This window comes from Cricetulus griseus, chromosome 10 (assembly GCF_003668045.3).
Source record: "Cricetulus griseus strain 17A/GY chromosome 10, alternate assembly CriGri-PICRH-1.0, whole genome shotgun sequence".
Taxonomy (NCBI): Eukaryota; Metazoa; Chordata; class Mammalia; order Rodentia; family Cricetidae; genus Cricetulus; species Cricetulus griseus.
This window is the reverse complement of record NC_048603.1, coordinates 16775436-16803004: the sequence shown is the minus strand read 5'-3', so window position 1 is coordinate 16803004 and position 27569 is coordinate 16775436. Positions and strand designations below refer to the sequence as shown.

Sequence of the window (27569 nt, the reverse complement as noted above, 5' to 3'; positions counted from 1 at the left end):
GGGTTCTTTTAAAAGTAGACATGAACAACCGGGCAAATGTAATATAGTACTATACTAGACATGAAACATGGCAATGAGAACGTTCAAAAAGCCAGATGCAGATCAGTTATGAAGAGAATAAAACAGCTTGTAAAAAATAGTGATTTAAAAAATACATATATACACTCATAACAAAAACAGTTTTTACTACATTTCAAAATTGATACCATTTAAGAATGTGGTTGTCCCTCGATCTCTGTTTGGTACTGGCACCTGGACCTCACGAAGATACCAATATCTACATTTTACTCCCTCACGTATTTTCATAGATGAGAAACTCACAGTATATAAGTCGGACTCTTTGTAAGTTGCTCATAGGCAGGAAAAGCACTTAGATACCATCTATTCAGTTTATTCAAACCGTACTTATCATTTATTCATAATATAAATATCTTATTAAAATGCAGTCTATAACGTAAAGATGCTGTACAGTAATGAGTGAGTAGCTAATCTCAATAGGTAACCAAACGAGTGACTACAGAGTATGTTTAACCAGACGTTTAAGGCTGGGTGTGGTAGTGCACACTGTTATCCAAACATGCCTATGATGTAACCCAGCACTCAGGAGGAAGAGGCAGGAGGCGTAGGAGGTCATCCTCAGCTGTATTTGAGGTGTGTGTGTGTGGGGGGGGTGAGCTTATCTCAATAAAACAAAGCACCACAACCCTACTATATTGTTAGTGTTGTTTCTTTTCTGGAAACACCTATCTAAATACAGAAACCATGTGGACTTTTTGGCAAGCTTTTGAAAGGACAATATAAAATTAGCAGGAAGGAATTGGAAGACTATTCCAGAATTTGTATCTTGTGTTGTTATTTTTATCTTTATTTAAATTGGTAAACATACACAGTCAGATTTTTTTTCCCCGCATTGCTTTGAAACTGACCAAATAAATACAATTGATACGTTGATGTGTTGTACATAGGGTTTATCAGCAATGTACCTTTTGCAATCAAACCATTATTTGGTATATAATTTTTCTTCTGAAAATGGCAGTGGGTTTTAATTTTACTGCTCCTAGAACAGCATGTTAGAGTATTTTGTTTATACTATAGTGTAGGACACATTCTGTATAAGAACGTGATGTAGTTCTGGAGCCAAGCAGACCTGGAATCTTAACTTCATTTACTCATTTAATGTGACCCAGTAGAGCCTGTGTAATAGTTGATATTTCTACCTGTTTTCTTATCTCTAAAATGGGGTAATATCTTCTGGATTTTTAAAGAATAAATAAGAAATTACTGTAATTAGCATAAAGTAACCACTCAATAAATGATAACTTCTTATTGCCACTTAATATGCTGGTTTTAAATCAAATTTAAATTTTTTTATTTGTCAGCATCTTACATTTCATTATGTATTTTACTGACTTCCTACATTTTTTAAAAGCATAGCAAAATAATCATTCTATTTTACTGTTTCAGTCAAAGAAAAATAAGAAGAAATCAAAGTCAGATGCTAAAGCAGTGCAAAACAGTTCACGCCATGATGGAAAGGAAGTTGATGAAGGTATTTGAGAAAGGGAAAGGCCTGTAGAAAGTTTTTAATTTTTTTTAATTGAGGTGTGTGGTATACAAGCTGCATTTGTTTCACTTAATTTTGTATGTAGCTCTTTTTGATTACCATAGATTTTACAATAAAGATCTGTGGTGGTGTTGAGAAACACTTCAGCTATCTAAATCATTGAAGCATCCAATGGTGTTTCTCCTTTACATTTATGTCTGCTCAGTATTCCGACAGTTGAGAGGCCATCCATCTTGTCTTTGTTTCCTAAAGATATGGTTTGGAGTTTCCCATTTTTTTCTTAAATTTACCATTCCTAAAAGGCTGTGTGCAAAATTCTTGAATAAGCCATTTATTATCATCACACCATAAACTCATATTAGTAGCAGATATAACAGTCTCCTGTCACTTCTGCCCAACAGGATAAAAAGATAAGAGACAATTCCTTTCTGTCACTTTTTCTAAACCATACTCAAAAATTTTACTAAAAAACAAAACTAGAATAAAAATAGTTTTTTGCCTAAAATCACAAGATTAGAATAAATTCTTAGGTCGAATTAATATAATCAGCACTCTTGGTTTTTAGCTTAATATCTAAATTGATTATATCTGCCCCACCCCATATTTTTTCCCCTCAAAACTACAACTTTTTTGTTTTCCCCTTACTGAATAACATTTTTTTTCTCGGGCTATGTCAGGAGCCTGGGAAACTAAAATTAGTCACAGAGAGAAACGACAACAACGTAAACGTGATAAAGTGCTGACTGATTCTGGGTCATTGGATTCAACTATCCCTGGGATAGAAAATACCATCACAGTTACCACCGAGCAACTTACAACTGCATCATTTCCTGTTGGTTCCAAGAAGAATAAAGGTATATTAGTGGAACATAAGAGTGGTACATCAAATCAAACTCCTTTAAGTCAGATGTACAAAATACTATGTCACAATCTACTTTGATCTGCTAACATCATTGTGCTGATATACCCTTCTTCATGAGAGTATTGTGAACCACGTGCTGGTTTACCTCATAACAGCCGTGTTGTTGATATTGCCTAATGAATGGCTTATTAAATTAAAATTTGCCTTTCTGCCTTGAGTCATATTAGAAAATGTTGTTGCTTCCTTCCCTCGTGTGTGTTGCTTTGCCCCAGTCCTCTTACATCTCCATTTCTTACAGTGAATATGACATTGATTAAATGGAATGTCACCATTCTGCATGTTGGGCATTTCATTCCAACATGAAATAAGCATGTTATGGTCAGTGCAGGTTCTGTCTGTCCACCCCAGTTTTTTGTTGTTATTGGTTTGGTTTGGTTTTTGTTTTGGTAGTTTTAAGCATTGATGAAGCTAGACCAGAACTTCAAAGATAATTGAGCCAAGGTCCTTCATACCAAGAACTCAGCTGTGCAAACTGTCCAATATTGATAGCTACCTCAAGGTGTCACTTTGCACTGCTAACATTTTGCCCTGAAGACAACAGTTTGCAAAGTGGTGCTGCTCACCAGTTGCAAAACACTGGTTTATTTCCTTTGTCTACTTGTTAGTGACCTCCCTGGTTGTTAGCAGATCATCTTAACCCTGTTATTTTTTATTTTTGTTCTTTGCTTGCTAACTTACTGTCATGGTACAGCAATGAGTTCTCCTTAACAATCTGCTGTCAAATGGTATCAATAGTGTTAGTATTTTTGTTGGTGACCCATTTTTCTGATTTGGGCATGCCTGCCTTGCTTGCACCTCATGTTTCATGGGTGTTTTGAGTTAGTTTGGTTTGTTTTTGGTATATTGTGATAATTGTGCTTATTTTGTGTCAGAGAGCTGTAATTCTCATTCTTTATCATATTTCCTGTTATAATCCCAAGTCTGCAGTGCTCTTCTTAAGTTGATGTGCTTGCTTCTGGGATTATTGAAAAGGCAGCTCATGTTGAGATGAGGCAAAGTTGAATCCAATTTCAGAGCTTGGTTCTTCAGTTGCTACTGAAAGAACCTTCAGCGTTTAGAAGCATTGCAGAGTAATAGGCAGTGCTTATAATAATCTATAATGGGACAGTTTTCCAGGAACCAACATTTTAATTGACTGAAAATGTGGTAACTAGAGACTCAGTTTCCTTTGGACACGTGAAATATGTTGTAAAATCACTCAGTGTCAAAACTAGCACTTGAAGGAGCAATTTGTTATAGATGACAATTTTGTGTTCCTCCTGATTTAATGTGCATAGAGGCCTTTTTAGTATTAAATAAATTTTATTTCTATTTCAACCCAGGTGATTCTCATCTAAATGTTCAAGTTAGCAACTTTAAGTCTGGAAAAGGAGACTCTGCACTTCAGGGTGAGAGAAATTACATGTAACTTAAACTGAGGCCCATCAAAATAGAAACTTGCATACATGTCTCTTTCTGTACATGAATGATGTGGAAGGAAAGAAAGGGGGTTAAAGTGATTTTTAATTTCTGCATTAATAAGGTCATAGCCCAGAGATTTTGAAAAATGGAAAAGGAAGCTCACTCACATTCTGGTTTTGGTTTGTTCTAGCTACTTCCCTTCCTGTATATAAAAACATTCAATAATAGTCTTGCTTGCATCATTTAAACCAATATAGAAGGATCTTTGTTGAACATGAGTGTAATACGGGCATATTTGGGATAAAAAGACTTTGGTCTGTATCTTAAGAAAATGTAGTTGTTATAAATTTTAGCTGTTTCCTTGATGGTTGCAAATATTTTGTGATAAATAGTTTAAAGTTATTGGGTGCTTCATAAACAAAATTAACCTAATTGACTCATTTCTCACTACCGAAGCAAGCAGAGCAGAATGCCAACCTAAAGCAGAAGTGTCACAGAAAAAGAAAAGCACCTTCTCATTTGAGGCTTGTTCTTAATGCTTCATTAATGCTAAGCATCTCAATCCTGGCTACACATTAGGAAGCTAAAAACAGACTCTGTCCTTAAGATCCTCATTTTAATTGGGCTGGGCCAATGCCATAGAGTCTGTTTAAATTTCTTAGTTGATTGTGATGTGTAGTCATTAAACATAATATAATATACAAAAGTGTTTAAGGAAAGAACATGTAACTAAGACGTCTTCATAGTGGATGAGTATTCAGACTATACAAGAATGCTTGTTTGCAGTTTGTCAATGACATTGAGAACATCACTAGTTCCATTCTGTTGACTTTTAAATCAAGAAGTGATCTGTTAGTCGCGTATTGTGGTGCATGCGTGTAATCACAGCACTGTAGAAGCAGAGGTAGGAGACCCATGAGACTAAATGAGCTAATGGGAGACCCTGTCTCAGAAACAAACTCTAAAAGGGATCTGTGGTGGCCATGTCATAACTGTGTAATTTGTTTTTTTATACTCAACCTACTGAAAGGACAATAAGAAGGGAGGACTAAGCATAAGTTGAGTTATCATAGAAACCTGAAAATGCCCCGTTGTTAACAGGAAATTATGTATGTTTTTAATCTTTTCTTTTTTTTTTTAAGTTTCTTCAGGATTGAATGAAAATCTTGCTATCAATGGAGGAGGCTGGAATGAAAAGTCTGTAAAGCTCTCCTCGCAGATGAGTACAGGTGAGGAGAAGTGGAACTCTGCTCCACCTGCTTCTGCAGGCAAGAGGAAGGCAGAGCCACCTGCTTGGACTCCAGACTCCGCTGATGCTAACGCCAATGGGAAAGACTGGGGAAGGAACTGGAGTGACCGCTCAATATTCTCTGGCATTGGTAAGAACTCTTCGGGGGGGGGAAATGTAATTCACGTAAAATTGGCAATCTTTTTCAGGATTGGTGATGGAAAGCAAATGATCAGTAGAAACATTCCTAAGCTGGGCATGGTAATGCATGCCTGGGATCCCAGCGCTTGTTAGGTAGAGGATACTTGCAAGCACTGGAGGATCGGGAGGTCCTCTTCAGCTGCACAGTGAGTTAGAGGATAGCCTGGGCTACATGAGATCCTGTCTTGCCAAAAAAAAAAAAAGAAGAAATATTAGTCCTGCCATGCAGAAGTAATAGCAATAATTAGGTGACCTCAGTCTTTGCATAGAAGAGCAAGTGGAAACGAGCATGGATGACATCATTTACTCTCTATATATTCACGCTCTCTGTCACATTCATTCCTCAGGATGGCTACCTTAGTGTTAATATGTGAGTAGACCTGATAGGTTTTACTAGTTTTATTGAGTGTAAATAAAAATAGTAATACAAGTACTAGACAAGTTTATAGCATCCATTTTATTTTATAGTCTGTAGAAACGCCTATAAATTATTATTTACCCCTGGGTTTTAATGGCAGAAATCAGTAGTACCCCTGTTGAGAGAACATTGCATTTTAAGCAACATGTGCTTGTATGTTATAGAAAAAGAAATCTTTATTAAATATGGAAAACTGCAAATAGGTAAGGGGAAATATATTATCACACCACCCAGTCAGTGGCAGCTGTAATTGGTCTTTAAATTTGTGGTTTTTTTTTGTTTTTTTTTTTTTTTTTTTCTCTGCTGTGTATAGTTTTTGGTTTTACATGAACTGAATTGAATGTGCGTTTTTATGTTCCTTTTCCCATCCCCAAACTTGTAAGGAAGTTTCACTTGCTTCATGAGCACGTTTACTTAATGGTCTTTGTGCTGTGTTATTTAAACATAGCATTATCCACTTAGCTATTTCTGTAGTATTGGAGTCTGACGTTTTAAAAATTATTTTCAGTAATGTTTCATTTAGTGTATTTGTTTCGGCCAGATTCTTAAGAATGATTTGGGTTAAAGAGAACATGAGTGTGGTCCTCACGTGAGTGCCCATGCCCATGGATCGTGTTCTTGCTTACTGAGGCTGGGCTTTTTGTTGTTGTTGTTTGTTTGTTTGTTTTGTCTTTTCTGATTTGATAAGCAAAAAATCCATGTATTATTTTGGTTGACTTTTAAGTCACTGATGCAATTGGAAATTTTTCCATGAATTAATTGATCATTTCTGTTTCTTTTACCAGTTATCTATTCATGTTCTTTGCTGTTTGTCTAATGGCCCTATGCTGTTTTTGTTGATAATTCCTCATATAGTAAATTAATTTTTTTTTTCCTTTTGGGGTTTTGGTTTTGTCAGTCTCACTATATAGCCCTAGCTTGGAACTTACAGACAGTTCTTCTGTCTCTGCCTCCTAAGTGTTGGAAATACAATTGTGAGCCACCATTTCCCACTTGGGCATGGAGTTTTTGTTTTACTTACGGCAAGTATTTGGGGAGTATTGGATACTAGGGAGTTCTTAGCTTGTAAGAAAAAAAAATACAACCTCTTCTTTTACTCTTAGCTTTCCAGCCCTTTTTAAAGACTAATGCCCTCAAGAAGCAAACTGCAGTTCATTGACTGTTGTTCCAAGTTTGCTCTCCGCCCCCACCTTCAATGTTCCAAAACTGCAGAAATACCAAAATCTGTTTACAAAGATAGTCCCTAAATTCATACCTTCATTTTCAGCAGAGAAAGGAGAACAGATAATATATTATAATATTTACTATTAGAACATAGATTAGGTGGTGTTTGCCTGGTGTTGTTACAGATAAAGTTAAGCAGCCAATTAGATGGATGGGCTCCCCTAGCTAGGTTCAAGATTGTCTTTAGAATGAAAAAGAGCTGCATTAAATTAAGCTTGCTGAGGAAAAGCAGGTATGACTGATCACGTGAGGAGGTGTGTGTGCTCTTTAGAATACAGTCATGTCAAGTAACACGGCACATTTAGAAAGGCATGCTGGTTGATTTGTCGTTGTGTAGACATATACTCAAACTAAAACACTAGGATGTCACTAGGTGAGAAAGTCTTATCGAGCCACAAATATATATGTAGCCTGTTATTGACCTAATTATTCTGTTTTCAGAAAAATACCTTGAAAATAATATAAAGGTAGCATGACGAAGTAGAGTTAAGTATAGACTCGTTCAGACAGACCTATTTGGAGTTCATGGACATTTACTTATGTAACTCAGAATACCTCATATTTAAGACATTGTGCAGATTGATTGTAATGAATGTCACCTGCCAAGTTTGGTGCCTTATCTAAAATAGTTGCTTAATTTTGATAGATAATGACATAGTTTGTATAATGGAAAGAGTAGGCTTGTAAAGTGACTTTAAGTTCCAGTGATAGCTTGTGTTTTAGGTATTGGCAAATCTTTTGCTACCTCTAAAACAGCCTATCAGGGTTGACGGAAGGATTAGAACTCAGGGTATAAGGGAGTAGACATTCAGTTAATAGCTATTGCTATATTATTGGTTCTCATTTTTTAAGACAAGCCTTAAATATTGCTATCATAGTTTTAAATCTGTGCATCTTTAGAGTTTCATTGCAAATTGAAGGTTGCAAGTGACATTCTTTATTTTGCCAGCTGCTTGGTCTAGTGTGGCTAGGGGGATGAGTGCCTCTCAACAGAACTCTGCTTCTTTTGCATCTCTCACACTTAACTCTGCTGTTTCTGGTATGTGAAAACAGTCTTTCATTTAGTTAACCAAAGCATTTTTGTTTACTTTTATCATTTGTTACTTGGAAAATTGATTAGCATCAAGTATTGCTGTCAACATAACTAATACTCAGAGTAGCAAAGGTCTTTACATTGTAGGGGACACCTAAGCCCTTGTGTGCCTGTGACTTAGATTCTGTGGCCTACCAGTGGCAATTTATTAGCATAAATACTCCTAGAAGGCCTTCTCCTTTAGGTTAGGATAGTGGCTCTCAACCTTCCTTAATGCTGGGACCCTTTTAATACAGTTCTCATGCTGTGGTAACCCTGACCATAAAATTATTTTTGTTGCTACTATTCATAACTGTAATTTTACTACTGTTATGAATCATAATGTAAAATCTGTTTTCCAGTGATCTTAGGTGACCCCTGTGACAGGGTCATTTGATACATACCCCACAAGGGGTCACAACTCACAGGTTGAATGAAATCCATGTGGTTAGGACCATGTTCTTGTTACTGGTGCACTCCACCAATCGTGTGGTTGAGTCTGCCATTTTTGTATTCATTCTTCCTCATCATGAGTGTGTAAGAAGCCTTTCAGGTATGGACACACATGACAATAATGTGTTAGGACCTGTTGATTCACAGTGTCCACATGATTGATAGTGCTAATCCCACGTTGCTTAAATGGATAGGTCTTTGGTTAACCAGCAAAAGCTACCTGTATTAAACAGATACTACATGAGTGGGGAACACCTTCTTTTGTACTACTTTGACTCACTTATGGTGTTATTTCATGGTATCTGGAACACTAGTCTAGAATGGGGGCCAGCAGACTCTTCCTGCAAAAGCAGTAGTAAGTAGTTGAGGTTTTATGGCCATACTGTTTGTCATTGCTGTCAGCTCAACTGTACCCTGATAACAAGAAAGCAACCAGAGGCAATAGGCAGACAAGTGCTTCTGACTTCAAAACACTATTCAGTGTTTTTTTTGTTGTTGTTGTTTTGTTTTGTTTTTTTTTTTTTTTCCAGCCATTTAAAAATACAAAATTCTGGCCAGACATGTTGGTGCATACCAGCTCTCAGGAGGCAAAGGCAGGCAGATGTCTGTGAGTTCAAGGCCAGCCTGGTCTACAGAACAAGTTCTGGGACAGACAGGGGTTGTTAGATAGAAATCCTGTCTCAAGGGATAAAACCAAATATATATGAAATTCTTGTTAGTTCATGGGCCAATCAGAATCTGTGGTTGGCCTACAAGATGCCGTTTGCTAACTCATGGTGTCATCAACCACATTTTTTCTCCCAGGAGTGCAAATTAGTTGCTTCCTTCATTTGATGACTGTACAGCACATCTGTGTGCATCAGAGAAAGCAGTAGGAGTTTACTGCAGATAAGTTATGGTTGTGTAGCTGAGTGGCTAATGTGCTAAATAGTAACACATTTGTTGGGTAACCTGCTAAATTTTGCATTAAAATATATTACTATTTTGAGTATATAGTGGGAGAGTAATCATTAGTGAAATGCTAGCAAGCTTATATATAAGGAAGAAGAAATGTATAAATTAGTAAAGACTGTAAGGGAAAGAAGTAATTGTTTTATTTATACTAACAGAGACCTATGCTTCTTAACTATTTTTTCCCATGAGTGGCTCTAAATCCACAGTGAGTATCAGAGTCACCTAAGGTCTCTGGTTATGTGTGTCTGTGCACCTGATAGTAGAGTGCTTTCATTTGCATTCTCAAATGAATAGAACAGTGGGTTTGGCTTTACTTCCATGGGCTATTATACCCCAAAATATATTCACATTTTTACATAAAGTACTGGACATTGGGCCAGCACTGCTTTCATCTGGCTCCTTAGAGACCTTGGGACCCCCAACTCTCATTCCTTCTCTCTCTCTCTTTCTCTCTCTCTCTCTAAGAAAATAACAACCACACATAGAAAATAAGATTCTGTTCTTTTAAATGTACCAGACCTTAACTCTTTCAACTTCGAACAACTCCTGTCTCTGACATTTTTGTCTCACCCCTCCAGTTAATCCTGTTTCTTTAACTTTCTGTGGCCTAAAAAGTTGAGCTAACTCAAACATTTTCTAATCGTTTTTCTGAGTTCAGGATACCCTGAAGCATCTAGCGTTTAAGATTTTGTGTTTTACTGCTTACCTTTAAGAAGAAAAATGAAGCTTTTATCAACATTCTGACATTTGCAGATAACAAAAGTCAGACTGATTGGTATGAGTGTTGGTGTTGAATTAGATCATTTATTATCATACTTAAATTGCCCTCAATTTTACTTTTCCTTTTAACTCTTTTGCTATGTCTAAATTTTTCCTTTTAGGAGAAAATGTGCAAAGTATAGAACTATTGTTATGAAACATTCTTAGGAAATTACATTTTAATTTTTTTGCATTCGTTTTTCATTTAAGGGTCTACTGCTGAGCCCGTTTCTCAGTCTACCACTTCTGATTATCAGTGGGATGTTAGCCGTAATCAGCCCTATATCGATGATGAATGGTCTGGGTTAAGTATGTCCTTTAAAATTTTTTCAGTTACTTTCCTCATAATTTTCTTTCTAGCATCCTGAATTTGTGCTTATGTCTTAGTTTTTAATCCTAATTTTTCCCACTTTAAAGGTCATAATAATATAACACTAGCTGTAGTACTTGGAACTTGATTCTGACTGTCTGTGGAATTAAAACTATTCATTATGACTGAGGCAGTCTTAATTTTCTCATAGTTCTGTAGGACTAATTTTGAGATTTTTCTGTCTTAAATGAATAATTCTATTTCTGTGGTTTTATTTTAAAAGAAAGAATAGACTCTACAGCAGTTGCTTTGAATTATTTGTATTGTGTGCACATTTTGTACTAGTAAGACAACCACTTTCATAGCCCAATTTCCAACAGAAACATACATTTAAAAGAAAGAATCCCCCCCCCCAAAAAAAAAAAAGCCGGGCATTGGTGGTACATGCCTTTTTAATCCCAGTACTCGGGAGGCAGAGGCAGGTGGATCTCTGTGAGTTCAAGGCCAGCCTGGTCTACAGAGCCAGTGCCAGGAAAAGCTCCAAAGCTATACAGAGAAGCCTTGTCTCAAAAAACCAAACCAAAAGAAAAAAAAAAAAAGAATCATCTCGGTGGTGGCACACACCTTTAATCCCCGCACTCAGGAGGCAGAGGCAGGCAGATCTCTGAGTTCAGGACAGCCAGGGCTACATGGAGAAACCCTGTCTTGAAAAAAAGAAAGAAAGAAAAAGTAAAGCTGGGTATTGTGGCACCAGCATTCTGCCAACAGGCAGAGGCAAGGCTGAGCTCTGTGAGTTCCAAGGCCAGTCTGGTCTTTGTTGGAGTTCCAGCCAGACAGGGCTACATACAGGATCGTGCCTAAAAAAATAAAAGTAAGATAAGGAAAAAGAAAATAGTCTTCATATTGAAAAGGCTCACCATCTTCATTTAAAATTAGAAACCTCTTAAGGCTCTCCCCGCCATAAGTCCAATTTTCAGAATTTATTCTTTCCTCTGAATGTTTATGTCACATTCTTTGCTACCTTGTATATATCCCATTATTTTGTTCTTTGTTTTAGAAAAGAAAGGATAGATTTAATGATCTTGTATAAAGTGGTGTTTTGATTTTCTAAAATTATCTTCTGAATTTTCTATTTATTTTGACCTTATTTTAGTAATTTTTTATTTGAGTTAAAACCTCCTGAAAGAGAAACTCAATTACTCTTATATGTGCAGTACTTTTTTTCCTGTGGGGTTGGGGGCAGGATTCTGACTAAATAACCCTGGCTGGCCCAGAGCTCACAGTGATCCACCTACTGTGTGTTTCCCGAGTACTGGGGTTAAAGGCGTGCACCATCATTCCTGCTGTTGCAGTTTTTACAGGGTTTAGTATGGTGTGTGAGCAAAGTAATGACTTTGTAGGAATGTCCGAAAAGTAAACACGGACTGTCTGCCAGGACTGGTCTCACCTCACTTAATACTTAAAACAGTTGCATTAAATAGATGCTATTTTCCCTCACACTTTTCAGATAAAGACATTGAAACCAAAGGAAGTCTCTATAGATATCAGCTAGTTAAATGGAAGAGGGTGGGAGTCAAACCTTGCTAGTTTTGCTTGTCTTGTTCTCTTGGTGTAGTACAATCACAATAACACTAGTAGTTATGGAGGCCAGCTTATAACACAGAGACTGAGGCAGGGTCCTTACAGGGTAAGGGAGGTTAGGTTAGAAAGGTCTGAAGATTAAGAAGATGGGGTTGTCCTGTGTTGTGTTGGTGTATTTTTAGACATGGTCTCACTTTGCAACACTGTTGCCTTAAACTCTCAGTCTTGAGTTCTCAGATTACAGGTGTGTGCCACCATGCTCAACTAAGGATACTTGTTTGGAAGGTTTGGGTTTAGTCCGGGGTCTAAAATACAGTATTTCATATATTGTGAGCGTTAGCATTTGTTTTGAAATCTATATTGGACTGTAAAATGGAATAGAACCCATTCTGTCTACTGGGAATAGTTTTGAGAAAGCTTTACAAATTATAGTGCATCATGATGTGTATTAAAGAAAAAATGACTGTGCTGCTTTTAGGAAAAATAATTATCTCTGCAGTGCAGTGGAGAACTGGAAAAAACAGCAGTGAGGGATCTGGGCTGCTGAGAGCTAAGAGCACTGAACCACCAGCTGCAGGCCATCCTACTGGACACTTTACTTTAGTTGTGTGAGGGCTTCCTAATATGGAAACCATTGTTGGCTGACAAAGAAAGAAAAATTACATACTTTACATATAAAAGTGGGTTGGTAAGATTCTAGATGCTTAAAGCCAGCTGTTTTCTGGCAAGATGGCTTACTCTGGGCAAGGGCACTTTCCTCTCAGAAGTCTTACCACCCAAGTTTGATCCCTAAAACCCACTAGATAGCAGAGAACATAATTAATTGTCCTTTCATTTCTACATGCACACACACACACACCAGTGAATAGGTGAGCGGCAGTCTTATGGGGGTGGTCCTGGTGGGTCTAGAGAGATGGCTGAGTTATTAAGAGCACTTGCTGGATTCAGTTCTGGCGCACACATGATGGTTCTCAGCTATCTATACTCCAGTTCCAAGGTATCTAATAATCTAATAGTCTTTTCTGGACTCCATGGGCATGACACACAAATTATATGCAATGCAGGTAAACACACATCACATAAAATGGAAATACAGAAAAATTGGTGGTACACACTTTTAATATCTTTCACACACACACAGGAGTGCTCGAGGCGTAATTGAGTGTAATCCCAGTATTGGAGGGATAGAAGCCCCTGAAGAAACAGGAGGATCAGGAGTTCAAGATCTTTCTTGACTACATTGAGTATCAAGTTTAAGGCTAAACCTGAATTACTTGAGTCCTTATTGTGAGAGAATTTCTATACTTATTCATATATCTACACACACACACAATCAAAAATACCATCTTCAAGTTTGCTGTGCCATATTGACAGCCTTCTATATCCAAAATTTATTTTTAATTCATTTTGCCTGAATTTTATTTGTATATTTATATGTGTATCATCTTTAATGTGGTCTTGGTTTGGAATATTTTGTTTATGTAATTATCACTCCTGAATTTATAGAATGCATTGCATAGTATGTTATGGTTGTTTTAATAACAATTTTCCACAAATTAGAGTCAGCAATCCCTTAATAGCTGTCTCTCATTGTGGGGCAACAGCTGGTGGTTACTCAGTCCGTGTGGCAGGGGGGTGTTCAGGAGTCCCAGGCTGCTGCGTGGAGTGTTCTGCAGAGCCGCTGGTCTCTAGTCCGTGGTGGAAGTTAGAAACACAAAGTCTGCTGCTGGTGAAAGGACAGGCGGCGGCAGCAATGGGACAGGTTAACCTGGTGGCAAGAGAGAGGCAAGGAGCAGAGGCTACTCAGTGGAGGATTGAATCTGTGTTCAAACACCGGAGACTGAGTTAACTGTTCACAGATGTTTTCTGATAGGAATAACTGATCCTTGTCAGGCAGGCACAGTGGCACTCACCTTTAACCCCAGCACTCAGGAGACAGGCGGGCAGGTCTCTGAGAGTTTGAGGCCAGCCTGTCTACAAAGTGAGTTCCAGGACAGCCAGGACTAACAGAGAAAGAAACCTGTCTCAAAAAAGAAAATAGAAATAGGTGATCTCCAGATTGAGGCTAGCAGTGCTGTTCGTGAACCTACACACATCATTCCACAAGTAAATTACCCATATAATACAAATACATACATATGTATACATACATACAGCTCTGCATTAAAAGGCATTGGCAGACTCGTAAAACTTCAGGGTGGGAAAGTTGCTCTGCTTAATAATAGGACTACACTATGAGTCATTTTCAAGGAAATTTTGGTTTTGGTTTTGGGTTTTTCAAGGCAAGGTTTCTCGGTGTGCCCCTGGCTGTCCTGGCACTCGCCCTGTAGACCAGACTGGTCTCAACCTCACAGAGATCCACCTGCCTCTGCCTCTGCCTCTGCCTCTGCCTCTGCCTCTGCCTCTGCCTCCCAAGTGCTGGGACTAAAGGTGTGCGCCACCACCACCCAGCAAGAAAATTACGTTTAAGAAGTTCGTTAGGGCTGGGGATATAACTCATTGGTAGAGTGCTTGCCCAGCATGCACAAGGCCATGTTCAAATGTCATCACCACCAAAACAGAAACACTACATAGTTTATTAGCACATTAAAACTATGAGCCTTAAAGTTTGTGCATTGGAAAATCACTGGATAATAATGTTTAGGTTTGGGTTGTTAAATTATTGAGTGGTTTTTATTTGATCCCAGTTAATTAAAAAATTAATCTCTATTCAGTAAAGAGAAAGAAAAGAAAAAGGAAGATGGGGGTTAAGCAGTGTTCTGTGTCACATTAAGTGATAAAGGGTTATTAATGGACATTTGTTAGACAGTGAGGTTCCCAACTCTGTATAGGGGCTTTGAAGTATTGACTGGGGATGGTATCTGTCTGCTCATGCCACATGGGAATGAATTTTGAGATGGGCAAGGACTGCCTTTTCTTTCTGTAGCATACTTGACACTTGTACTTACTTGTTGCACATTTTCCTCATTAGAAGTTCTGCTTATTTTTTAACTTTTAGACCTACTTAAGAAACTACTGCCTCATGAGTAGATAAACTTCTTCAATTCTGAGAAGATACACATGCTATTAGTATGTGTCTTTCTCACATAGATTAGGGATCACATTGTACAGAAGGTTTGTCTGTTTAGGCTTTTTTTGTTTTTCCTATGAGCATTCTCTCACATCGTTCTTTGGTCTTCTCAAATGTGTATTGAAGCTTTTGTGAAGATCTATGAGAATCTCTCCTGTAAAAAGTAAAAAGTTGACCTGGGAAAATTAAAAATAGCAGTGAGCATAAAACAGGCAGATTTGCCTCCTAGATCCTAAAAATATATGTCCAAGTCATGTTTGGCATTACCTTAGGAACAGATCAGTTGGACAGATTAGAAATCCCAGAAGTAGTAAAATGCATATTTAAAAAACTTAGTATTTGGTACTAGTAGCATTAAGAAATTATGGGAACTTATTGGACTTACTTCAGTTAAACATTGCTAGGAAGACTTCCTGAGCATTTGGAGTAAAGTATAACCTCTTTCCTCTTAAAACTTGGCTGTAAATAGATGTTAAAAGAATGTATGTAGGAGTGAATGGTTTGTAGAAAGGAGAGTTAACTTTGGAAACCACTTAGCCAAGGAAAATTGAAGGCCTGTGCTCCCCTCTGGTACTGACCAGTGATAGCTTCCTAAGTAAAATGTCATTGCCACCTTAGTGGAAGAAGGGCATTCAGGAAGAGTTAAAACTGTTTTTGAGACTAGAGTATACAAAGCCCTGCAAATGGCTCAAATACTTTTAGAGTCATCAGATAAGAGAGTCACTTAACATTAGGAAACATTAAGAGGCTACAAGTTAACTATTAGAGGAGGAAAGAAAGCAGTTGTGTCGCTTATCATGATTTGGTGAGCTTGAAGAATCTAATCTTGAAGACCTTATAAAGATGGGAGGAAGTGTGTTGTGAGGTGACAGGAGGGCATTTAATTGTGGTACCGTGATTAAAGCTTAATTCTGTGCCCTAGACTGACGAAGGAGAGTGCTGTAGATCATTGAGTCTTTGTGTCTAAAATCCCAGTTAATCTTGTGCCTAGCAACGTTTGGATAAAGGCTGCCATGCTTCTGCTTTTTGCTAGCTCTTAAAATATGTTCAAGGGAAAGTAGAAAAAAATAGTTTAGAATTACAGCTTAACTCAACAGAAAGGATTTTTAGTGTTTGAATTTCAGCTTCTGACAGAATGGCAGCTAACTAATTCACGGTGTTAACTTTTAGATGGTTTGTCTTCTGCTGACCCCAGCTCAGACTGGAACGCACCAGCAGAGGAGTGGGGGAACTGGGTAGATGAAGAAAGAGCTTCACTTCTGAAGTCCCAGGAACCCATCCCTAATGACCAAAGGGTAAGTATAAGGAACTAGAAGGTCATTATTATATTGAAGACTGCCGGAAAGTGGTGATATATGCCTCTAATCTCAGCAGGCAGGGCAGGTGGATCTCTGTAAGTCCGAGGACAGCCCGCTCTACAGAGTGAGTTTCAAAACAATCCTGTGTCAGGACTCCACCACTACCACCACCACGCCCCCAAAGAGGGGGCAGAGACTTGAGGAGAATTCTAGTCCCCAGAGGCAGAGACAGTTGAATCTCAGGAAGGAGGAGTTGTTGAGCAACATAAGGGACAGCAGGGTACTTAGGAACATTAAGCCTGAAGATTGCCAATGTAGTTACTTCCTGGGAATTTAGGTCATTTTCATTACAAATTTTGCAATCTGGTTTAGGGTATGACTGAAATAGAGCATGTGCTTAGCATGTACAAGGCCTGGGTTCTATACTCATCATCATTTTTTAAATAGAAAGATTTAAAAAATTCTTGGACTAAAAGCTGTATTTCAGAAAGTTGAGTGGTTAGGAGATTAGTGTTAGGGGGCTGGAGTGATGGCTCAAGGGATAAAATCACTGGCTGCTCTTGACTGGATTTGATTACCAACACCCACATGGTGGCTCACGGATGGTTATCTGTAACTCCAGCCCCAAGGTATCCAGTACGTCAGGCATCAAACACAGCATCTTCTGACAGACAGGCATAACACCCATACACATAACTTTTATTTATTTATTTATTTATTTATTTATTTATTTATTTTTCTTCAAAGAGAAGTAGTAGCAAGTAAGGTTCAAGGAAGAAATAGGTAGATAAGACTCCAGTAGATGACAGCAATACACAGACTTGTGGCAGACTAGTTATAGTCTGGTGTGGGCTTGTGCTCTGCAAGAGGTTAGATGGTATAGAAATGAGCTTTGTACGCACTGGTGTGGAGAGGGCAGAGGGAGTGGCTGGTAAGTCCTGGCACCTGAGATAAAGCCCCAGAAGCCACACAGGTAGCACAGATCTTTAATTCCTGTGGTCCTATAGCAAGATAGGAGGTAGAGACGAGGAATCTCAGGAAATGACCTCCATGCCAGTGCCGTGGTACAAACACAGATACGCGCGCGCGCGCACACACACACACACACACACACACACACACACACACACACACACACACACACACACACACACACACACACACACACACGGGGTGAGGGGGTGGCCTTGAGGTGGATCGTGGTTTACTAGCCTCTGCTTTAATATATCTGTAAATGAGAAGGGTCTAGACTACAGTTTGAAGTCTACTGAGAGATGTGGATGTTTGTGCTGCTAAGCTGGCCACCAAGCCCTGGATTCAATCCTTAACCCTGCAAAGAAAAGAGAGAGGGGGTGAATTTATGTTAAATATGAATAGATGCTCGAAAGTACACTAAGCAGTAAGCAAGATCTGTTTGTATAAAATTTTACATCCTTTATGTAAATTTCTAGAAAATCGAATGGTCAGAATTGAAGGTAGTTGTCCTGTCCTGGAGGTGCTTTAAGAATGGGATCTGGGGTTTGAGAGTTGTTGGTAATGTTGACAGGGCATGTTTGAGACAACTCCTCCAGCCCAAGCTGGCCTTCAAGTCCAGATCCTCCTGTTTCTATCCAGTGAGTTCTTAATTAATGTAAGGTTTATTAAAATTTTGTTAGTCGTAGCTTATTCTTATTAGGTTTTGGAAGATAAAGACCAAACATAGTGACTGAAGGTATTTTAGAGTAATTGTTGTGAGTAATATAAACTTGTTGGGTTTACTTCAGTATTTTGCTTTTAACGTCAGGTTTCAGATGATGATAAAGAAAAGGGAGAGGGAGCTCTTGCAACTGGAAAATCCAAGAAGAAGAAGAAGAAAAAGAAGAAGCAAGGTGAAGACAACTCTCTCACACAGGTAAAGTTCTGAACAGTGAGCATTCATTGTGATACACCTGCTGTGTAGAGATAAATGACAGCATCTGGACAATCTGTAAAAACGTGTTTTGCGTACATGAGTACCACATGCGTCCTAGAGAGGTCAAAAGAGGCCGTCAGATCCTCTGAAACTGGGGTTACAGGTGGTGGTTATGAGCCATCAAGTGGATAGTTGCCTTACAAGAACAACAAGTGACCTTGGCCACTGAGCCATTTCTCCTGCCTCCTCCAGTGAGTTAAAATATGAAAGTTGTACATGTGTAAATTTGGACATGTTAGAGAATTGCTCCATAATATTAGTATAATAAAAATTGCATTACCCTGGGGCTGGAGAGATGGCTCAGAGGTTAAGAGCACTGGCTTCTCTTTAGAGGTCCTGAGTTCAATTCCCAGCAATCACATGGTGGCTCACAGCCATCTATAGTATAATAGACTCTGATGCCTTCTTCTGGCCTGCAGGTGTACATGCAGAACACTCATACATAAAATACAAGTAATTTTTTGAGGATTCTATTACCCTAAATATATATCACAGATTTACACCTTTAAAACTGAATCAAATTGCACGAGTACTTGTTATTGTGAAATGGGGAGGTGAGAAAGGCCGCACAAGATCACACGGGAAAGAACAAACTCCAGAGCTTCTGCACGTGTGCCTTTAGCTTCACCAGCGTGTGCCTGGAACGGACCTCCTCCCAGTGGTAACAGCATCCCCCAGGAACATCTTACCTATTTCCTGCCTCTAAAACCAGCCACCGCAACTTTTGGCTCTCTCCATGCATGCCCTTCCATACTCTTCAGAAGTGGTCCACCCAGATGGAGGCTGCCATTTCTCACCTGTCCCTGTGCATCTGTGAGGTCAGGGATGATAGAGCTCCCAAAGGCATCTCTTTTTCACCAGCCTCTTGATTGTGAAGTGCAAGGAAACATCTGTGCCAGTGTCTCCTGAACTTGTAAAACCAGCATGATCTTCCAGAAGGTAGAAAGCTAAACCTTCGAGAGAAACCTGATCCATGTCTTCTTTTGCCTCTTTGTGCCCTGAATCCTGCCTGAACTCTTACCCCTCCCCAGTCTCTGACTATTGCTAGAGAACCACTTCTTTTTTCTTTTTTTTTTCTTTTTTTTAAGATTTTATTTATTATGTATGCAACATTCTGCTTCCAGAAGAGGGCACCAGATCTCATTACAGATGGCTGTGAGCCACCTTGTGGTTGCTGGGAATTGAACTCAGGACCTCTGGCAGAGCAGTCGGCGCTCTTAACCTCTGAGCCATCTCTCCAGCCCAAGAGAACCATTTCTTTATAAATGAAATAGTCACATTCATCAAGAAGATAGGCAGGGACTTGGGAGGTGTCTCATTTGATGAAGCCCCTGCCATACAAGCACAACACGTGACGTGGTATGTGCCTGTAATCCCAGCCTCAGCAGGGAAGCACTCAGTCAGAGACAGGCAGATCCCTGAAGCTCAGTGTCCAGCCAGTCTCACCAAATTGATAAATAAGCTTTGGGTTTGGCTACACATCAGAGTTTTAAGTTGCTATTCAAACTTACTACTGTCATATCATATTCCATAGAACAGCAGTATTGGAAAGAAACTTTTTAAATGGTATTTGCTTGTGTGTGCGCGCATAGGACCTATTCCTGCGCCTCAGCATGTGTGTGGCAGTCAAAGGCCAACTTGTGGAAAGTCCGTTCTCTCCACTGAGTGAGTGCTGGGATCAGATTCAGGTTGTTGGACTTGTTAGCAAATGCCCTCTCTTACCCACTGAGCCCCCTTTCTGCCAGGAAGTGCACTGTGCAGTCATCTCAGGTACTTGTCAGAACAGTCACTAGAGTTTGACGTTCCCATGCCTTGACATGAAGCAAATTCTGTATGTTCTTTTCCGTAGGAAACACCTTCCATCTTTTATACTTGTTAAATGACAGTACAGTTTAGTTGGACTCCTACATAATATTGTAGTGTTTACACTTATTACATATTGTGTAAGCATGTAATGTGATTTAGGATTAGTTTGTTAAACTTTAAAAGTTTGAACAGTGAACACGGTAGCATTAAAACTTAGAGAGGATCTTAGAAACTTCCTGGGCAAACATTTACAGGAAATAAAGACAAAAGAAACTAAGAGATTTGTCCCTGAACTCACATGGCTGAGTCATGTCATGACCAGATTGGAGTTCTCTGTATATCCTCTGTATTTATAATGTGTATATGTATATGTGAATGCATTGCTCCTGGAAGAAGTCACTGAGTGAAACTATTTTTATGGTCTTGTCTCTATTATCATCCTTTTCACTGTGTGCTTCTTTAAGTGGCTCTGTTTGATTAGAATGATTACCATTCTGGGGTGGGTGGGTGGGTGTTAGTATATGTAATTTAAGAGAATGGGATTTGAGACAGGATTTCACTCTGTAGCCCAGGCTGGTCTAGAGCTCCTGCCTCAGGTGTTGAGATTAACAATCATGAGCTCACCATGCCTGGCTTGGACACCTCTTCAAGTGAATTTATTTTCTTTGGGACAATAAAGTGGATTTTAATCAGTAAAGAATGAAAAAGTTTAATCTCACCGACAGCTTACTTCTTTCTGCAGGACACAGAAGAGCTAGAAAAGGACATTAGAGAAGAACTTCCCATGAATACCTCCAAAGCCCGTCCAAAACAGGAGAGAGGCTTTTCCCTGAAGACCATGAGCACTAGTGACCCAGATGAAGCACTGGTCAAAAATAGCCAGGTGATTTTTTTAAAGAATAATAGTTTTCTTGAAGTATTACGCAAGCACAAACCATTCCGAGTAGTGTGGTCAAATGCCCTACTGTGTAAAGCACTCCCACCTGTCACTGGGTGCTCATCAATGCTATCAGATTGGTTGTTACACTGCATTAATGCTTGTGTGCAGATAACCCTTTTAGTTTACACAGTAATAGCTACCAAGCACACAAGTCTGTTTATGATTAAAACGAAACTGTATGTGTGCTTCTCCTTTAAGTGAAAAAGATTTTCAACTTTTGAGTTGGAAGAAAGAAAAACAGCCAAACCAGATGTTGGTCGCCTACATCTTTGATTCCAGCACTGGGGAGGCAGAGGCAGGTGGATCTCTGAGTTCAAGGCCAGCCTGGTCTCCAGAGTGAGTTCCAGGACAGCCTCCAAAGCAGTGCTGAGAAAGCCTGTCCTTGAAAAACCAAAAAGAAAAAAAGAAAAAAGAAAAGCAATGTATCACAGAGGTGACAACACCTTTGACCCCAGCACTTAGGAGGCAGAGGCAGTGGTCTCTGAATTGATGTTCAGCCAGGGCTATAACAAAAACATAAACGTAGGTCTTGTACTACCTACTGTGCTTTTTCCTTGTGAACATCTAGGCTTGTAAAGGATAGAAGACCTAAGAGAAAGTGCTTTTACCAGCTGCATTTACACAAAGTACACACCTTAATATGACCAGGTCGGGTTCCCAATGTTTGTTTTAAAATTTGGTGCATTTTTTGAAGTTTTGTTACTGTTTTGCTTCAGTTTAGTTTTGCTTTGTTATTGTTTGGGATAAGGTTTCATAACAGCTCTGGCTAGCCTCAAACTCACTGTCTGCCAAAATTGGCATAAATTCCTGATCCTCCTGCCTCCATGTTCCAAGTGCTGGGATTTTAGGCGTGTGCCTCTGTAGCTGACAGTGACATTTTTTAATCATGTGCTTTCTATGGAAATACTGATGGTCAGAAGAGACTCGTTTCTGAAAGGGCTGTATCAGTGACATGGAACAAAAGCCTGATTCTCACAGGGTAACTTGTGTGTGGTGGTTTGAATACACCCTCCTCCTGCCCCCAGAGGCTCATATACTTGGATACTTTAGTTGTGGAGTAGTGGGACTCTTTGACAGGATTAGAATGATGAGGAGGTGTGGTCTTATTGAAGAAAGTGAGTCACTGGGGGTGGGGTCTGAGGTTTCAGATGCCCATGCTAGATCCAGTCTGTCTTGGCTGTGGATCAGGATGTAGCTGCTGCTCCGCTGCCACGCTTCCTACCACGATGACTCTGAAACCATTAAATGGTTTCTTTTCATAGGTGTCTTGGGCTGGGGCAGGTAGCCCAAGTTGGTAGAGGTTATTTTAAAAAGCTTCCCCCCAAAACTTATCTTTTGGTAATTTGTGTTTTTGTTTTTTGTTTTTCGAGACAGGGTTTCTCCGTGGCTTTGGAGGCTGCCCTGTCACTCACTCTGTAGACCAGGCTGGTCTCGAACTCATAAAGATCCGACTGCCTCTGCCTCCCGTGTACTGGGATTATTTATCGATTTTATCTCAGTATAGTCAGTTGTAGGTGATGCCTTGTTTAGTTGTGCCACTAGAGGGCAGAAATGAGTTACAGTGCTACCTATAAACTAGTTAGAAACCATTTTAATTTTGCTTGCTGCTAGTCTCTGGATATTGCTATAATATACTTATTATTACATGAAATTTATACAAGATTCTGAGATGATTTTATTCCAAAATAGCCTATCAAGACTCTTCCACCTGCTATCTCTACCGAGCCATCTGTCACCTTATCACATGGTGACTCTGACAAGAGCTCTTCCCAAGTGCCACCGATGTTACAAGACACAGACAAAACCAAGTCGAACGCTAAGCAAAACAGTGTGCCTCCCTCGCAGAGTAAGTGCTTTGTTTGTCGTCTTGCATTTTTTCTTAGGCCGTGTGGGGTTCTGATCTTAGGTTTCTGGTAGGAAAGTAGAGTTGAGTTGTGATGGCCAGGCTGGTAGGGTCACATGAGCAGTGACAATAATGAGAAGCTGGCGTGGTTTGCCTGCACATGTTCTGGCTTTCCTGCTCTTCCCCAGCTGTCAGGGCGGGAGACAGTTGCCTGTAAGCAGCTACAGTTAATGTCTTGGCTTGGAAAGACGGGAGGCAGATAATAGCTAACTGAAAAGGACCAAGACTGGAAAACTTAAAACATAAAATTTGGGCATTTAGAACTTTTTCGTAGTTGTTACTTTTATATTATTGATCCATACTGAGTGTCCTCCTTATATTTTTCTCTCCTCAAACCCCCCCCTCTTTTTTTTTTCTTTTAGCCAAGTCTGAACCTAACTGGGAATCTCCAAAACAAATAAAAAAGAAGAAAAAAGCCAGACGGGAAACGTGAATTTTTTTTTCCTGAATTGGACATGTGTTTACAAACACTGTCTTGAAGATTATGCTGTTTATGCAATAATTTGTGAACATGTACAGAGTTTTATATAAATTTAAACCAATTTTTAAAACAAAACTGAACACAACCACCATAAAATGGAATCAAAGGAAAGTTAATTTATGAGATGAAGAGGTCAACAGAATACATCCTACAGTGCTGGAGACACTTGGGAGAGTCTTTTCAATTGATGAAGAGTGATCTTAACTGAAGAATATTATCCTGGTTTTACAGCAGTTCCCTGTTTACAACAGAACAGATTGTGCCCTGTCTCATGTGCAGCTGAAGGACAGTGGATTCTGATTAGAAAGAAGGCCGCCTAGAAACCAGTGGGCAGCTCTTTGGATCTTATGCACGAACTTAGACCGTTTGAATCTGTTTTTCGCTTAAATCAAAGTGCTTTGATCAAATGTGTAATCTGCCATATCTTTACATATTTGTTGTAGCAATTTGTATTAAAAGAATCACAAGTGCAAATAAAAAGTCATTTATCATTTGTTTAACTAAACTGTCTTGGTTTAGTTTACAGTTCTTAAAAAGTTCTTAATTAAAATATTGAAAAATGCAATTGACAAACGTATGGCTTACAAAGTTATTTTTGATAGTCTTACATTACTTGAATTATTCAAAATAACAGTATATTTTAAATTAAGAAAGGTAAACTATATTATTTGTTTGGTATGTTTAAGGCTGAGTAACAAATAATGCTCTTGTTGATGATTTGAAAACTTTCAGGCAAAATTCAACTTAATATTTTTCCTTTCCCTAGCAATTTTTCCAGTGTCAACTCTTAGTTGCTAGTAATTTTTTCATTTTAAAATGAAGTAACTCACCACTTTTGAGCATATGATGGAGAATGGAAAAGTAGTCAGACAGCTTTAACTGATGTTGTCGAGACCTCCAGTTATCAGGAATACATTTTTTTACTGCCTTAACCTGTAGTGCGTAGAATATGCATCAATTTCTTGAAGGGGATTCATGTTTTTTATAAGAATTTTCATGTAACTATTGCAATTGTGGTCAAAAAGGAACATTTTCTGCTTGAAACTGTGTTGATTTAAATGACGTGTGATCTGTCACCGTTTTCAGGCACTGTGTGATCTCGAGGAAACTGGCAGGCCGCTCTGTAACTGTTAATAGTGCATGCTTGGCCATGTACACTGTAAATAGCCTTTACCAAACATGTTTGACAAAGGACCATAATTAACATCACTTAGTGAATTGTGATAAAGAAAAAAGCCATGATATTGATGTGAGTGGCTTGTTTTCGTGTGGCGCCGGGAATGAACCTGTTTAAACGCTATAACCAATGGTACTGATCCATCCATCAAATACTGTCTTTATATTTAACTGTAGTTTAATAGTATTTTCAGCTAGGAAAGCTACCAGATGTGAAATGGTTTAGTCCTGCTGAAGACTGTCCTTGTTAACAGACAGACAGCTTTCCTCACGAGCGATTAACAACTTCTTTATCAGGTGTCAACATCTGTGTCAGGAACATGGCGGCGTGTTTACATGTCTTCAGAGTTTTGTTTGAATGGGGTTTCTAAACTAATTGACTTGTTTAAATAAATTCAGAAATGGATAGCACTGTTTTATTTGCCTTCACCATTGGGGTAAATAATAGCTGAAATGCCAGGAATGGAGCCTTCAGGTGGCTCTGTGAGCTTCACATTCCCTCAGGGGTCTGCCACATTGTGTCAAAAGGGGAATTTGTTATTACAGAGTGTGCCAAAAGGTCAGCACTCAGAAGTTTTGTTGAACTCTCTCAACTCTACCTCAGCGTTCCTTTTCCTTATAATTCTTTGGGCTAGGTCAAACATGAAACTTTATTTCTTGTTTCAGTATCTCTGGATTCAATCACTTCCTGTAGGAAGCGGCACCTACCCCAGGTAGACACAGTACTGCCTACCCCAGGTAGACACAGTACTGTCTTTGTGAGGAGAAATGTGTCATGGGAGTTGACAAAGCACAGTATACACTGGGTGGGTCAGTGTGGAGATGGCCTCTGTGCCTTCCCGCTCTATGGCTCACAAGCCAGGCCATTTTGTTTTTCAGAAGGAGGCAGCTATACAAGTGAAAATTAACTCAGTTCCCTTAAGAGTGTTCATTGTTCATGGCCTCTTTATGTGGCAGGACTGTGATTTCTTGTCACTGAAGAGAGGAACTGGTTTCTGTCATCAACTCAGAAACCTGGGTGATGGTGATTAGAGAGTGGGAATAAAGAGGACCCTGTTGTTTGTGCTAGCTGGCTGGGGTGAGGGTCTCTGATGCCACCTGCCTCCCTGCCGTGGGCTCTCTGAAGAAAAAAAAAAGCCTTTCTGTTGTGGAGCAGTGTGTGGCCACGCCAGGGTTCTCCAACTGCATCCTCCCCGTATGCCATAAATTGAGAAACAAACAGTTGAGAGAGTCCAAAAAGAAAGTATTTAAAGAAAATAACATTAGTGTAATTTACCAGGTTTAATTTGTGCATGTATTTTATTGGGGAGGGGAGGTCAGAATAATTTATCCAAATCTAATGGCATTATTTCATAGGCTAATCCAGTTTGTATTTGAGTTAAAGATCCCAGAGGGTGGTAATTAATTGCAGAGTTTAGTTTTTCTTAATTAAAAGCAGTCCTCTATTAATATAGTGTGAAATATCAAAATTTAGGATTTAGGTTCTAAGGTGTCTAATGGCTATCTTAAGGTTTTCCTGTAAACTCATTGCACATACTGGAATTGGAATTGCTTTCAAAAGATTTGGGGAATGAAAATAATGTCATGTGTAAGATGCACTGAGTGTTGTAAATAAAACAGACCATTTTTGTTTTGTTTAAATTGCTTGTTACAGTCTCTGTGGGAAGGGACTTTGTCCTTTTGTATTGTGGCCTAGTAAGGTATCAGTCCTTTTGTTCATGTGTTTTGTTTTTCCTTTTTGTTAAGACCATGTTTTCAGGCTTCGCTACCAAGGAGTCAAATGAGCAGTTGCAGCCTGGCACACACCTTGAATCCTTTCCCAGTACTCGAGAGGCAGAGGCAGGAGGATTTCTGTGCATTCGAGACCAGCCTGGTCTACAGTAGATCGAGTGCCAGGACAGCCAGAGAGAGCTACATAGTGAGGCTGAATTGGTGAGCCCCAGGTTTACTGGGACCCTGCCTTTAAAAAGTGTATGGAATTATCCAGGAGCACACCCACTGTTGATGTCTGGCTTGCACACGAGCATGCATGCACCAACATAAATATAAATTAATTACCCACAAAGGGTCTGGGAGGCAGCCCAAGTGTAGCTCGTGTGACAGTTGGGGACCCCGTGTTACTTTCTATTGGCCGAAGACAGCAGCTCTCACTATACACTTCGGATCGGCACCTGAGCCACATGGAAAAAAGCATTTCCCAGACAATGTTCATAGAGATTGTACTGGAGACTTATCTTACAGAAGTTGCTTGGTCCCATCAGCCACACAGAATGAGGTGGCAGTGGCAGGGAAGAATTTTTGTCTGTACCGCTATACCCAGCCCAATTTTCTACTTAGTAGGCTCTGAAGAATTTTTGTCACCCAGTGACAGATTTGAGGCTGGAGGAGGGGGGGGGGGGTTGGCTGAGGTAAGAGTGTTTACTGCACTAGGTCCTGGTCCCCAGCACCTTGGTATAAAAAGCCAGGCATGGCCACATGCCTGTTTGTAACCCCAGACTGTGCGTGGCTGACATACAGCAGGATCACGGGGCTTGCTGAAGGCCCCTCTGCACCATGTGTGCATGCCACCACACTAAATGACTGGTTGAAACTCCCAAGACAGGCTGAAACAGTTACCACCCACTGCAAGTGTAGATTATAAATTACAACATGCCTAGCCATGCAGAATCATTAAAAATTTAACACCACTACTGGCCAGGTGGTGGCCGTGGTGCAGGAGGCCAGCCTGGTCTATAGAGTGAGTTCCAGCTCCACAGCAGCTCATTTCATGAGGCACCGGTTCATAGTATACCAAACACTCGTTCGCCCCATGCAAAGAATAAACTCCAAGTGGGTCGTAGATCCACTGTAAACTAAA

General features: G+C 39.5%; 1 protein-coding gene across 2 annotated transcripts in view; it reads left to right on the top strand.

Annotated features, from left to right (window-relative positions):
- Mtdh (metadherin) overlaps nt 1–25120 on the top strand; it is a 47220-nt gene extending 22100 nt beyond the window's left edge. Inside the window, exons 3-12 of one of the 2 annotated variants that reach the window (XM_027431530.2) lie at nt 1465–1549; nt 2242–2418; nt 3809–3874; nt 5030–5266; nt 10407–10505; nt 16328–16452; nt 18239–18346; nt 20955–21095; nt 22842–22998; nt 23418–25120. In XM_027431530.2, coding sequence (XP_027287331.1) covers nt 1465–1549; nt 2242–2418; nt 3809–3874; nt 5030–5266; nt 10407–10505; nt 16328–16452; nt 18239–18346; nt 20955–21095; nt 22842–22998; nt 23418–23488 — 1266 coding nt within the window. In that variant the 3' untranslated portion in view covers nt 23489–25120. The remainder of the gene's footprint in view (nt 1–1464; nt 1550–2241; nt 2419–3808; nt 3875–5029; nt 5267–10406; nt 10506–16327; nt 16453–18238; nt 18347–20954; nt 21096–22841; nt 22999–23417) is intronic. The other variant, XM_027431531.2, reaches the window with a different exon arrangement.
- Nucleotides 25121–27569: the final 2449 nt, after the last annotated feature.